The 12,306-nt window shown below is 45.2% G+C and overlaps 1 protein-coding gene across 7 annotated transcripts in view; it reads left to right on the forward strand.

The window, feature by feature from the left end:
* SYTL3 (synaptotagmin like 3) overlaps window positions 1-12,306 on the forward strand; it is a 94,340-nt gene that overhangs the window by 32,893 nt on the left and 49,141 nt on the right. For all 7 annotated transcript variants that reach the window (XM_053590416.1, XM_053590419.1, XM_053590415.1 and 4 more), the window contains one exon: window positions 6,064-6,128. In XM_053590416.1, coding sequence (XP_053446391.1) covers window positions 6,064-6,128 — 65 coding nt within the window. The remainder of the gene's footprint in view (window positions 1-6,063; window positions 6,129-12,306) is intronic.

The raw sequence follows: 12,306 nt of genomic DNA on the forward strand, positions 1-12,306 counted from the left end.
GATGTTAACTGATTAGATCCTACTAAAATATAAATATCTCCAGATAAAATTTATCAACATGGCTTGGCGCCCATAGCACAGTGATTATGGCGCCAGCCACATACACTGAGGCTGGTGGGTTCAAACCTGGCCCCAGCCAGTTAAATAACAATGATGACAACCTCAACAAAAATAGCCAAGCATTGTGGCGGACACTTGTAGTCCCAGCTACTTGAGAGGCTGAGGCAAGAGAATCGCTTAAGCCCAAGAGTTTCAGGTTGCTGTGAGCTGTGACACCATAGCACTCCACCAAGGGTGACAAAATGAGACTCTGTCTCAAAAAAAAAAAAAATTATCAACATGACATCACCTGATTGTAGACCGAATAAACTTCTAACATCAATCCTTAGCATCTCAAATAATGGCCTAAAGTTATTACATTTGTTTTTTTAACATAGGGATCAAGATCAGGCTATTTCAAAAACAATCTAACTAGTCTCAAAACATTTTTCTACTTAAGTGCAAATTCAATTACATGTAATACTTCCAAAGAATAAGATTGTTTTGAGACTCTCTTTGGATTCTAAGAATAACCATTTCATTCATTTTGAAATAAATTAGTATTCAGAAATTAACAGCTCAAGGATTCTTTTAAAAAGTTTTCTAGGCAAAGGCCTCTGCTATGGCAATGCCGCGCACATCCCAGGCTAACTGGTAACTAGTACTCAGAGTTGAGAGAGAAATACGTTCTGTGTGCACCTTTCCACAGACAGGAAAGTCAGGAAAGAAACTCCCTCTACACCTCGGATTACAAGGCCACAATATCTTTACCAAGCTTTGACCATATGTTTTTGGAGTTTTGGTGTCATTGACTGAGAGCTTTATTGATTCAAATTTACTGACACTTATTTTTGTTGCGGCCTATCTACATTTTTACCTAAGAACCTTAGACACGTGGATTTTTGCCAAGGACTCAGGAGATTTAGCTGGTTTTAGTAAACCAACAATGTTAAATTAGTGTTATTCAAAATTGCACAAACACAGATTTTGTTTTTTTGGCTGGGTTTTCAGTTTTATAATCTTTGTGTCAAACTTGGGCACCTACAAATATGAAAACGACCAGTCGGCTGGACAAGGTGGCTCATGCCTGTAATCCCAGCACTCTGCGAGGCCAAGGCAGGTGGATCTCCTGAGCTCACAGGTTCAAGACCAGCCTGAGTCTGAGTGAGACCTTATCTCTAAAAATAGCTAGGCCTTGTGGTGGGCGCCTGTAGTCCCAGCTACTTGAGAGGCTGAGGCAAGAGGATCTCTTGTGCCTGAAAGTTTGAGGTTGCTGTGAGCTGTGACGCCACAGCACTCTACCAGAGGCAACAAGGTGAGACACTGTCTCAAAAATAAGAAAAAAAGAAAAAGAAAAGAAAAGAAAATGACCAGTAAACCAAGTGAAAATGTATACTAAAAATTCTGAAGACATTTTTGTTGATATTTTATCAAAATAAAAAAACAACAACCCAGCTTGTTTGCCAAAGATTACTAAATTCATATGAACTTGAAAAACATTTGGGCTTATTTAATTTATGAGAGCTCCTTTTAGTACAAGCCAATTTTGGTACCGTGTAGTTATAGGTACACACACAAAATACACCTAAACACATACACAAAAGTTTCAATAGCGTTTATCTGAGGACTCTCACCATGAGACCCTCCCAAGTTTCACCTAAGTCTGTAAACATTATGTTCCCATTCCTCTTTCCCCGTCCAACAGCAAGTGTCCCTGCAGCTTGGCCAGGACGCCTCCGTGGATGGAGATGTCTTTCCGTCTCCTAGACCTCAGGACAGCGGGGTCTTTTTACCTTTTAGACCTTAGAACCTGCCTCATGAGAAACTACCATCAGAGGTGCCTTCCAATCCCCTGACCTTAGGCTGCACATATAATACCATTCACAGCAAATTTAAAGTCGGCAAAAAGAAAATAGAGATGCTCGGCACCTGTGGCTCAAGCAGCTAAGGCACCAGCCACATACACCTGAGCTGGCGGGTTCGAGTCCAGCCCAGGCCCACCAAACAACAATGACGGCTGCAACCAAAAAATAGCCAGGTGTTGTGGCGGGCGCCTGTGGTCCCAGCTACTTGGGAGGCTGAGGCAGGAGACTTGCTTGAGCCCAGGAGTTGGAGGTTGCTGTAAGCTGTGACACCATGGCACTCTACCAAGGATGACAGCTTGAGACTCTGTCTCAAAAAAAAAAAAAAAAGAAAAAAGAAAAGAAAAAGAAAATAGAGACAAAGAGCTCAACAGACCACACATCAGTATGATAAACAGTCAGTATAAAGAGAAATTTAGGAAGTTTCAAGCAAACAAACTGCAGTTTCACCTAAAAAGCCTTGTGTGTGCCAAATCAAAAAAGGTTAGTCCCCACTCTCACAAATAGTTGGGGTTTATCAAACCCAAAACAAATGAGGATTCCCTCCGAATTCCTCAAATTAAAAAGGGCATCCTCAACTGTGTGGTATTTTTAAATAGCACTCACCCACCTGTACATGAATTTCAAAATCCAGAAATCCTTTCTTTCAAGGCAGTCAGCAGCGTGACGGAGGCTGGTAAGAGCAGAACTGGCAAACACAGCCTGGCAGCTGCTTAGGCTTTTGGTCTCTTCTTGCTCTGCAGCTGCTGAGGCATGAGCAACACTGTCCCGGATGAGCCCCCATAATTGCTATTGAAACCACAAGGTGATTTCAACCTAGATCCAGTTGCCTGTCACACAGAGATCCAATTACTGAGTCAGCGATGATTGCCAAGGAGGAAAGGGATTTTTTCATACATCTCGTTGGGAGAACCTGCCTCAGGTCCACCTCCCAGACCAATGGCGATCATGGGGTTTTAAAGGCAGGCCACATGCCTTGGGGCAGGTCCTGGTGTATCAGGAAGGGCTAGTATTGGGGCAGGTTGTGGGGATGGCACATCTGGGCATCAGGACTTCTGCCCAGGGACCTTCGGAATCCTAGCTCCTTTGCCTTGCAGAAAATCCACCACTTCTGAGAAACCACTCAAAGGGTCAGGTAGTAAGAGAGAGGATTATATGGGTCACTGAAATGTGTTCAATGGGGCACTGGTCACAAGGGCACTGCATAGATCATGGAAAGGGCAGGTGCAGGTCAGGTCTCCTGACTGTATCTGCAGCTTGATTCACCAACCTAGGCTTTCACCGTTCCAGATGCATTTATGGGTTGATTGAAAGAGATTCAAAAAAGCAGGTCATGACTCCATCTGAGAAATTTAAAAGCACGGAACGATAGTTGAGTCGTAAAATGTTCTGAGAAGTTTTCATAACCTCATTCTGATTTAATCTGGGAAGAAATGTTAAATGCTATCTTTGGTTGCTCTGAATTACACTGCTCAGGGTTGACCCTAACAAGGACAGAGTGCAGGTCTGCTCATTTCTGTCACTGGTGATCTCCTTCTAAAACTCAGACAGGGAGTCCTTATGGAAGGTATCAAGGAATAATGGCTTATGAAGCAGCTGATTCTGCAGAAGGGGTGATGGAGAGCCAGCTCAGACCTAAATTCAAATACAACATCCTCAAAGGCAACACACACTGGTGGTTTAGGCCCACGGTATTTTTATCCTCCCATCCTATAATCACAGAGAAGCCGTAGGGACCCTCAAGTGTGTGCCCACTTCTCTATGTGCCAAATGAGTTCTGCTTAACCCTCATGAGTAATCAGTTGGCATTCAATGAGGTGATTAGATGATTATATTAGATGATTAGCACTGGCTGCTTGGAGTAATTTGTCTGCTTCTCACATAGGTTCTGAACAGGTTAGAAGAGAGTCCTTTGAATGCCTTAGTGCTGTCAGCTGCCTCTCGTCCCTCTCCTGAACTGTTTTGCCTTTTCCACAACGGTGTATGTCTTTACTTATCAATGATCGCCTTTGTCAGCTGAGCTCAGTTGACTATAGAAAGGTCACAGATGTGGATCCATATCCACAGGATAATGGGCTGGCAGGCATGAGAGAGCAGATCAGCTGAAATGTGTCACCACCAGAAAAAAATAATAATTCGGGAAGTAAAGTACACTTATAAGACAGAGGCCGTCTTAGGTATCTCCTCTGGATTTGCTTTCCTGCTCGCCCCATCTAGTGGTCAGACATTGTTCTATTTATGAGGCCTGGAGCTCCTGGCAGGTGCGTTATTCAGCTTGACTTTCAGCCTGACTTTGCCACTGCACACAGCACTCTAAACCTGGCCCTTTTATTGACGCTTTGCTGGCCTTCAAGTGCTAGGGGAGAAAACTCTGAGAGGCTAAGATTGCCTTTAGGAGTTTTGTGTTCATTTTAGCAGATGAGATATTTGAGTTTCTGATTTGAGGGAAGCAAACTTTTTTCTTTCTAGAGACATATTGTATAGTTTTGGCTCTGAATGGTAGTGACTGATGACCAAATTCTGTTATGAAATTCTGTGTGTATTTCCCTTGTCCTAGTCACTAAGCTTTGGTGATGTGACGTCATTGACATACTAATTGGGAAATGATAGTTTCCAACCAGATGAAGGGGAGAAAATTGGTGGATGTCTTCTGGTGATTACTAGCACTCCATAGAGAAAGAGAGGATATTGAAAAAAACATATAGATTGGCATATATTTGTGGCTTTAACACATACGCAAGCATTAACTTTAAAGTCCACTGGAGGCTGGGTGTGGTGGTTCATGGCTAATCCTAACACTTTGGGCAGCTGAGGTGGGTGGATTGCCTGAGCTCAGGACTTGGAGACCAGCCTGAGCAAAGCAAGATCCCACCTCTACAAAATAAAAAAACTAGCTGGGTGTTGTGGTGGGCGTCTGTAGTCCCAGGTACTCAGAAGTCTGAGATAAGAGGATTGTTTGAGCCCAAGAGTTTGAGGTGGCTGTGAGCTGTGATGCTGCGGCACTCTAACCATGGTGACTGAGTTAGATAATAAATAGATAGATAGATAGATAGATAGATAAAGCCCACTTGAGTTTATATGTAGCTTCTATGAGGTTGAGTGCGGTTTCTCCAGAAAACCAAGATTAAAACACATTTTTTGATTTTCCCTTGAGGCCATCAGAGTATTACACGCACTTCATACCACATGCATGCAATGACGATGACAGGAGATCTAGTCCTGCCCAAGGGACGAGTGTCAGACCAGCTGGCCGAGAAGAGGTCCTTTCCCCAGTTTTGCAAATGATCCACTCGGATTTCGGTCCCCAAATCTCTAGCGAAGCCCATGTTGTGCCCAGATCCTGAAATCCCCCAGAAAGACCACCAGGGAGCCGAGTCCGATGCAAAAGCAAAAAGCCGTTTTATTGCAAGTTCGAACTTGGACTCTTGGGGTCTCCGCTACAACGGATCGGTGCCAGGAGCCCTGGGCTCTGGAGCAGGGGGTTTTATGGTCCTGCGCAGCAGGTGGGCGTGCACAGCTTGAAACAAAGGGGGCGCTTCTGGGTTGGTTAGGTGGGGGAGGAAGCAGGTTGCCTATCACCTTTGGTAGCAGCTGTAAATTGAAGGCTGTGAGGCAAAGTGGGGTCAGTGAAGGCTTTGAGACAAAATGGAGTTAGTTTTAACAAAATGAAGTTAGCTTGGTCCTTTCACCCACTGACCCCATATCCCAGACGTCAGGCCCTCCGAGAACTTCTCAGGGCCGTCTGCTCTGTCAGCTGCGGGCGAGCGTGGTGAGCACACATGAGCCTTGACTTTTCCAAAAACACACAGTGTGTGGTTTTCTGCCGGTTGTCACTTCCACCACTAACATGATAAATGGGTCATTGTGATGGCAATTCTGCTTCTCTGAGTACTTGGGACGTTCTGGCACAAGCGCATGTTAACACGTCTACGGGGCATGTGCCCGTGACGTGTGGGCTACAACATGCTTCAGAGGGAAGTGCTTTGAATCACTTAACCTCCATGGGGGAGCTGGAAGGTTAGGGGTTTGAGGCAGAAAATTGCACTCTGAGCGCCACTGCAAGACTGATATTTTGTGACATTACCTACCTATCTCCTGAGAGCTAAATATAGTGCTCTTTATAGCTACTCTCTCTGAAGCTGCCTTTCTGCTTGTTTTTCAGAAATGTGAAAATAAAAACTGGACAGTGGTTCTTTGAGGAGCGAGCCAAGAAATTTCCAACTGAAGGTAAAGTAAAATTCCTAGTTTTAAAATATTTGATGTTCAGGTTTTTGAACATAAAAACTTTATGGAGGTGGGGCACAGTGGCTCAGGCCTGCAATCCTAGCACTCTGGGAGGCCGAGAGGTGGATTGCTTGAGCCCAGGTGTTGACCCAAACAAGAACAAGACTCTGTCTCTATGAAAAATAGAAAAGTTAGCCAGGTGTTGTGGAGGGCACCTGTAGTCCTAGCTACTTGGTTGGCTGAGGCAGGAGGATCACTTGACCCCAGGCGTTTGAAGTTGCGGGGAGCTAGGGTGAGTCCATGGTACTCTAGCCAGGGTAGAGTACCTCAGAAAACAAAGGCCGGACTCAGGGGCTCACGCCTGTAATCTTAGCCCTCTGGGAGGCTGAGGTGGGTGGGTTATCTGAGCTCATGGGTTTGAGACCAGCCTGAGCAAGAGTGAGACCCTGTCTCTAAAAAACAGCTGGGCATTGTGGTGGGCACCTGTAGTTCCAGCTACTTGGGAGGCTGAGGCAAAAGAATCGCTTGAGCACAAGAGTTTTGAGGTTGCTGTGAGCTGTGACACCACAGCACTCTACCAAGGGCAACAAAGTGACACTCTGCCTCAAAAAACAAAAACAAAAAAACAGTAACCATACAGTCTTAGTCTTTAGGCCCCTCTGGCTGGCTGGGTGTAGCCTGTAGGCCCCTCTGGCTTTCTCGTCCACTTGGGAGGCTTCCCTGCACCTGCGTCTTAGCTCATGCTTTTCCTTACCTCTGCCTGCAGCTCTTCTCTCTCCTCTTCATTTCTGCCTGTTCCTTAATACTATGGTCCCCAAACCCTGGGCCATGGACCAGTTCCAGTCTGCAGCCTGTCAGGAACTGGGCTGCCCAGTGGGAGGTGGGCTGCAGAGCCCGCCAAGCTTCATCTGTATTTATAGCTGCTCCCTGTTACTCACATCACCACCCAAGCTCCACCTCCTGCCAGAAGGGGGGAATGTGAGATTCTCAGAGGAGTGTGAACCCTGCTATAAACTGAGTACGTGAGGGATCTAGGCTGTGTGCTGCTCATGAGAATCTCAGGCCTGATGGTCTGAGGCGGAGCTGAGGTGGTGACGCTAGAGCTGGGGAGCAGCTGCAAACACCGATTATCATCAGCAGAGAGGTCTGACTGTGCAGAGACCACAATACATCAATTACTTGTAGATATCAAAACCATCCCCGACTCCCCCTGGTCTGTGGAAAGATTGTTTTCCATGAAACTGGTCCCTGGTGCCAAAAAGGTTGGAGACCACTGCTCTGAGGTGCATGCTCCATGAAGTTGCCCTCCCTCCTGCTCCTGGGCCTGAGGTCTCCCTCCCTCCCTCCTCCGAAACTGGTTGTGCCCCTCTTCCACAGCTGCCGCAGCATCTTATACTGTAGAATCATTCGTGCACTTCTCTTTCTCTCCACAAGCAGCAACTGTGCTTTTCAATTCTTGTTTGCCCTTATAGCATCAAGCTCAGTATCTTGTTCATAACACTTGATCAAAATAACTGAATAACTGGGCTGGGTGCAGTGGCTTGCACCTGTACTGCCAGCACTTGGGAAGGCCCAGGCAGGAGGATCACCAGGAATTAGCAACACAGGGAGACCCCATCTGTACTCAAATTTAAAAGTTAGCCAAGCATGGTGGCACATGCCTATAGTCTCAGCTACTTGGGAGGATGAAATGAGAAGATTGCTGGAGTCCAGAAGGTCAAGGGTGCAGGGAACTATGATCACACCACTGTGTTCCAGCCTGGGTGACAGAGTGAAACCCCCATCTCTTAAAATAAAAATGAAGTACAGAAGCCCACAGGAAGTGCATAGCCTTGGACCTGAGCAGGTGATAATCACGGAGTGAGCGCGTGTGATCATGAAGGGACAGGTGCATTTGTTCTGTATACCATGAACGTCTCATAATGATATGTCTGCCTAGAGAAAGGAACTGAGGCAAAATCAGTACAGGCAGTCCCCGAGTTAGGAACATCTGACGGGTGTGCAACACACACAAGTGGAGGTTATTACAGGTAAGTGTACCCATTCCAACTTATATACAATTCAATTTAAGAATAAACAGAGCCCAAGACTGCCTGGATAGATGGAGAGTTTGGGTCAAGCCTGAGGACTACAGCCCAGGAAACACCTCTAAGTTATTTGGGAAAGAACAAAAAAAGAGACTCAAGTATTTAAAGACAAAAAGATGAATCAGGAGCGTGGGGATTACAAAAGTTGTTTTTCAGGAATCTTCACCATTTATGGAAATGACATTGACTACTGATTGGCTATGCGGTGTTGACTATGGGGTGTGGGTAACGGAGTCCTGGGTCTGGTGTTGTTAGGTTAATCTATAGCTGTTGGTGACTACAGGTGGCTTCGAAGTGACTACTTAGTTCAGGGGGCCAGGACTGCTCTCATTTCCATGCCTCTCTGGGCCTGATAGTTTAAAGGAGACTTGCCCTCCTCAATAAAACATTTCATTTCTTTCCCCAAAGTATTTGCAAAGTAGGATGTGGCAGTGTGATCACTAGCAGGGACCTGAACTGTGGAGAGAACCAACTGTGCTGTGGCCACAGGAGTGCAGCTGGGTGGGGGCGCCATCTGCACATCACAGTCGCGCAGAGGCAGGTGCAGTGGGAGCCACGCCAACTGCTGTGGTCACCGTCACCCCTCCTCTGTGACGGTGAGGACCTAGACTGACTTTAGAGTGTGGGCCACGGCTCAAAACATGTTGTCTTTTTCTAGAAAGTGGTAGTTTGAGGTGGACAAATAAGCCATTTAACCTCACTCCAAAATTTTTTGGCAGTGAAGGAAGCTGGTGGGTGAGTGCTGGTGCTCAGGGCCACGGGAGGACTGTTAGGAAGGCACAGGAGTTACCGTCAGTATTACCGTCCCCCCCATGCTCCAGAGAGAAGGGATGCTTCTGCTGAGTTTATTAGTGGAGGAATAATTATTATTTATTATTATTATGGAGGAAGATGGAACACCGAAGTGGGCGCTTACGGGACAGGCGAAGCGCATTGGCCTGGTCTTCCACGAGCCTCTTCACTCCCCCACTCCGCCACTTCAAGGAGCCACGTAGGGCACTTTTTCTTAATTGCTGCTGTAACATTCTGATATCCCAGATACTGACCATCTGTTTATGGAGTAGCTAAGGTTTTTTTTTATTGTTGGGGATTCATTGAAGGTACAATCGACCAGGTTACACTGATTGCATTTGGTAGGTAAAGTCCCTCTTGCAATCATGTCTTGCCCCCAGAAGGTGTGGCACGGCACCAAGGCCCTGAGTAGCTAAGGTTTGTTGCAGATTTTTGCCCCTGGGGGTGCTGTCCTGCCATGTGGAAGGCATGGTCTAGGCAACCCCTCAGCAGTATGAGGGCTCTACTTTTATTGTTTTGTTTTGTTTCTTTGAAAAAAATTTTGTTTTAATTTATGGGGTACAAGCGTAGTTTTGCCACCTGGATATACCGTGTAGTGGTGAGGACAGGGATTTCTGGGCGTCCATCCCTGGAATAGCAGACAGCACACCCGAGAAGGGACTTCTCACCACATACGCCCCCCTTTGAGTCCCCATTTCCCTCTTCCACGCTCTGCTTCCACGTGAGTACATTGTTTAGCTCCCAGCTATGATGCATATTCATTCCCGGGTATATGGGAAATACAGAACAGTGTGCAGAAGGCAATAAATATAACACCAGTGTCACACACCGCTGTTAATGACACAGACACTCCCTGTCCAGTCTCCTTTCCAGGCGACCCCGCTTGTATGCACAGATAGACTTATCAGGTTCTAAACCTATTTGTGATTAGATGAATATAGTTTTATCTTGCTTTTAAAATTCAATTTATCATAAACATTTTCCTGTATTATTAAGACTTCTTCCCAAATGTACCGACGATTCCATAAAATACATCCAATGATGCAGCATAGTTTCCTAACCTGCCCCCTGTTGTCAGTGAGTGCACCGTTGTACGCGGTTTTTCATATCATGTTTAACTCAGGGATAAACATCTTGGACTGGAATCTTGGCATCTCTGTTTGTTTCCTTTGGACCGATGCTCAGGGAATACCTCCTCAAATGTTTGACTGCTTGAAAGGCTTTTGCTGTTTTGCCTAATTACCCCCATCAGCTTGTGTCCCTGACACTGTCCAGGGCAGGTCTAGAAGCACCTTCTCCCCACACTGTGACCCCCATTTCATCCTAACCTGTGGAATACGATTTCACATTACGTTTTTTTTTCTTTTTTGAGACAGAGCCTCAAGCTGCCGCCCTGGGTAGAGTGCGGTGGCATCATAGCTCATAGCAACCTCCAACTCCTGGGCTCAGGCGAGTCTCCTGCCTCTGCCTCCCAAGCAGCTGGGACTACAGGCGCCCGCCACAGTGCCCGGCTATTTTTTGGTTGCAGCTATCATTGTTGTTTGGTGGGCCCGGGTTGGATTTGAACCTGCCAGCTCAGGTGTCTGTGGCTGGTGCCTTAGCTGCTTGCTTGAGCCACAGGCGCTGAGGCTCACATAACATTTTTGATTTTGTTTTGAATGTTCATTTTAAAAATTGGAAAATAGAGAAAACCATAAAGAACAGTGTTAAAAATGCCGTGACTTTACCCGGAAAACAATTGCTAACATGTTGGTATATTTCATTTCTGTTCTGTTGTGAATGTGTGTGTCTGTTGGGGGGGTGTATGTGTGTACACATGAATGTGTGTGTACACACATAACTATACACACATTTAAAAAGGATTTCAGTTGAACGACAAGCAGTTGATGCTTTTAGGTAAAGTATTATTGATGAGAGGCAATTTCCTGTGAGTCAAACTAAAGTTTATGTCATCGGGATCAAATTGTATGTAGTTTTATCCTGATGTTTCCTCACCTAATAATTTATAAACACATTTTCTCTATCTGTATATACCATTGACTACGTGATTTCTGATGACTAAATCTCATTCCATCACTTGAGCATGTCATCGTATGTTTAACCAAATCAGAAACATTGGATAATTAGGGAATTTCCAATTTTGTATTCCTGGAAATTTTGGGACGTTTGTAATATTACTAAAATAGAAACAGTGCGATGAACATCCTTCTGTATAACTCTTTGGCACGTCTCTGAGTATTTCTAGAAACAGAATGACAAGATGAAGGTTAGGAATGTAGCCTCCGGAAAGGGTGGGCTCTTACCACTAGTAGACTTTTTTCCTTAAAAACAAACCAACAAACAACTTTGTCAATTTGGTAAAACCACATTGGTAGTCTAAAATGTTTTCTCATTGTTTTCATTTTAATTCAGCTAATCACTAATGAGATTGAATATTTTCTACTTTTCAGCCTCAGGGAGGTGTTCTTTGTATGTTAAGGCTGTCAGGCCCTGCCCCTCATGTCAGTTACGGATATATCTTCCTAATTTGAAGTCTGTTTGATAATTTTATGTCTTCGTCATACACAAGTTTTTCTATTTGATTTTAGTCAAATCTGCCTTTTGCTGAGAGACTTCTTTCTTATCCTGCTACTGCTAAATATCCACATTTCTTTTCTTTTAATTTTTATTTAACTCTTCGCCTTTCATTAGGAGGCCTGATCTAATTTTGTGTGTTCCTCTCACGCCTCAGTTTCCTTGGTCCTGCTACATAAGCCCCCCGTTTCCATGGCTTTGTGACTCAGGGCCATTGATCTGTGCAGTTGGGGGACCATGCCCCTCTGCCCACAGAACACCACATCATGCTGCCCCCTGGCCTGCTACTCTTGCGGGTTCTGCCCTAATATAATTTTGAACTTTTTTTTTTTTTGAGACAGTCTTACTCTGTTGCCCTGGGTAGAGTACTGTGGTGTTATCATAGCTCACAGCAACCTCAAACTCTTGGGCTCGAGAGATCCTCAGGCCTCAGTTTCCTAAGTAACTGGGACTACAGGTGCTTGCTACCACACTCAGCTAGTTTTTCTATTTTTAGCAGAGATGGCATCTCACTCTTGCTTAGGCTGGTATTGAACTCCTGAGCTCAGGCAATCCACCTTCCTTAGCCTCCCAGAGTGCTAGAATTACAGGTGTGAACCACTGCGCTTGACCTGATTTTGAATTCTTTGAGGGTAGGAGCTATCATTAAATGAATGAGTAAATAAATAAATTGAGCAAGGATAGTGTTACTTGGCTATAAAAAGTGATGTAAGGAATAGCAGTGATTA

Source organism: Nycticebus coucang, chromosome 5 (assembly GCF_027406575.1).
Source record: "Nycticebus coucang isolate mNycCou1 chromosome 5, mNycCou1.pri, whole genome shotgun sequence".
In the NCBI taxonomy this organism is placed as follows: Eukaryota; Metazoa; Chordata; class Mammalia; order Primates; family Lorisidae; genus Nycticebus; species Nycticebus coucang.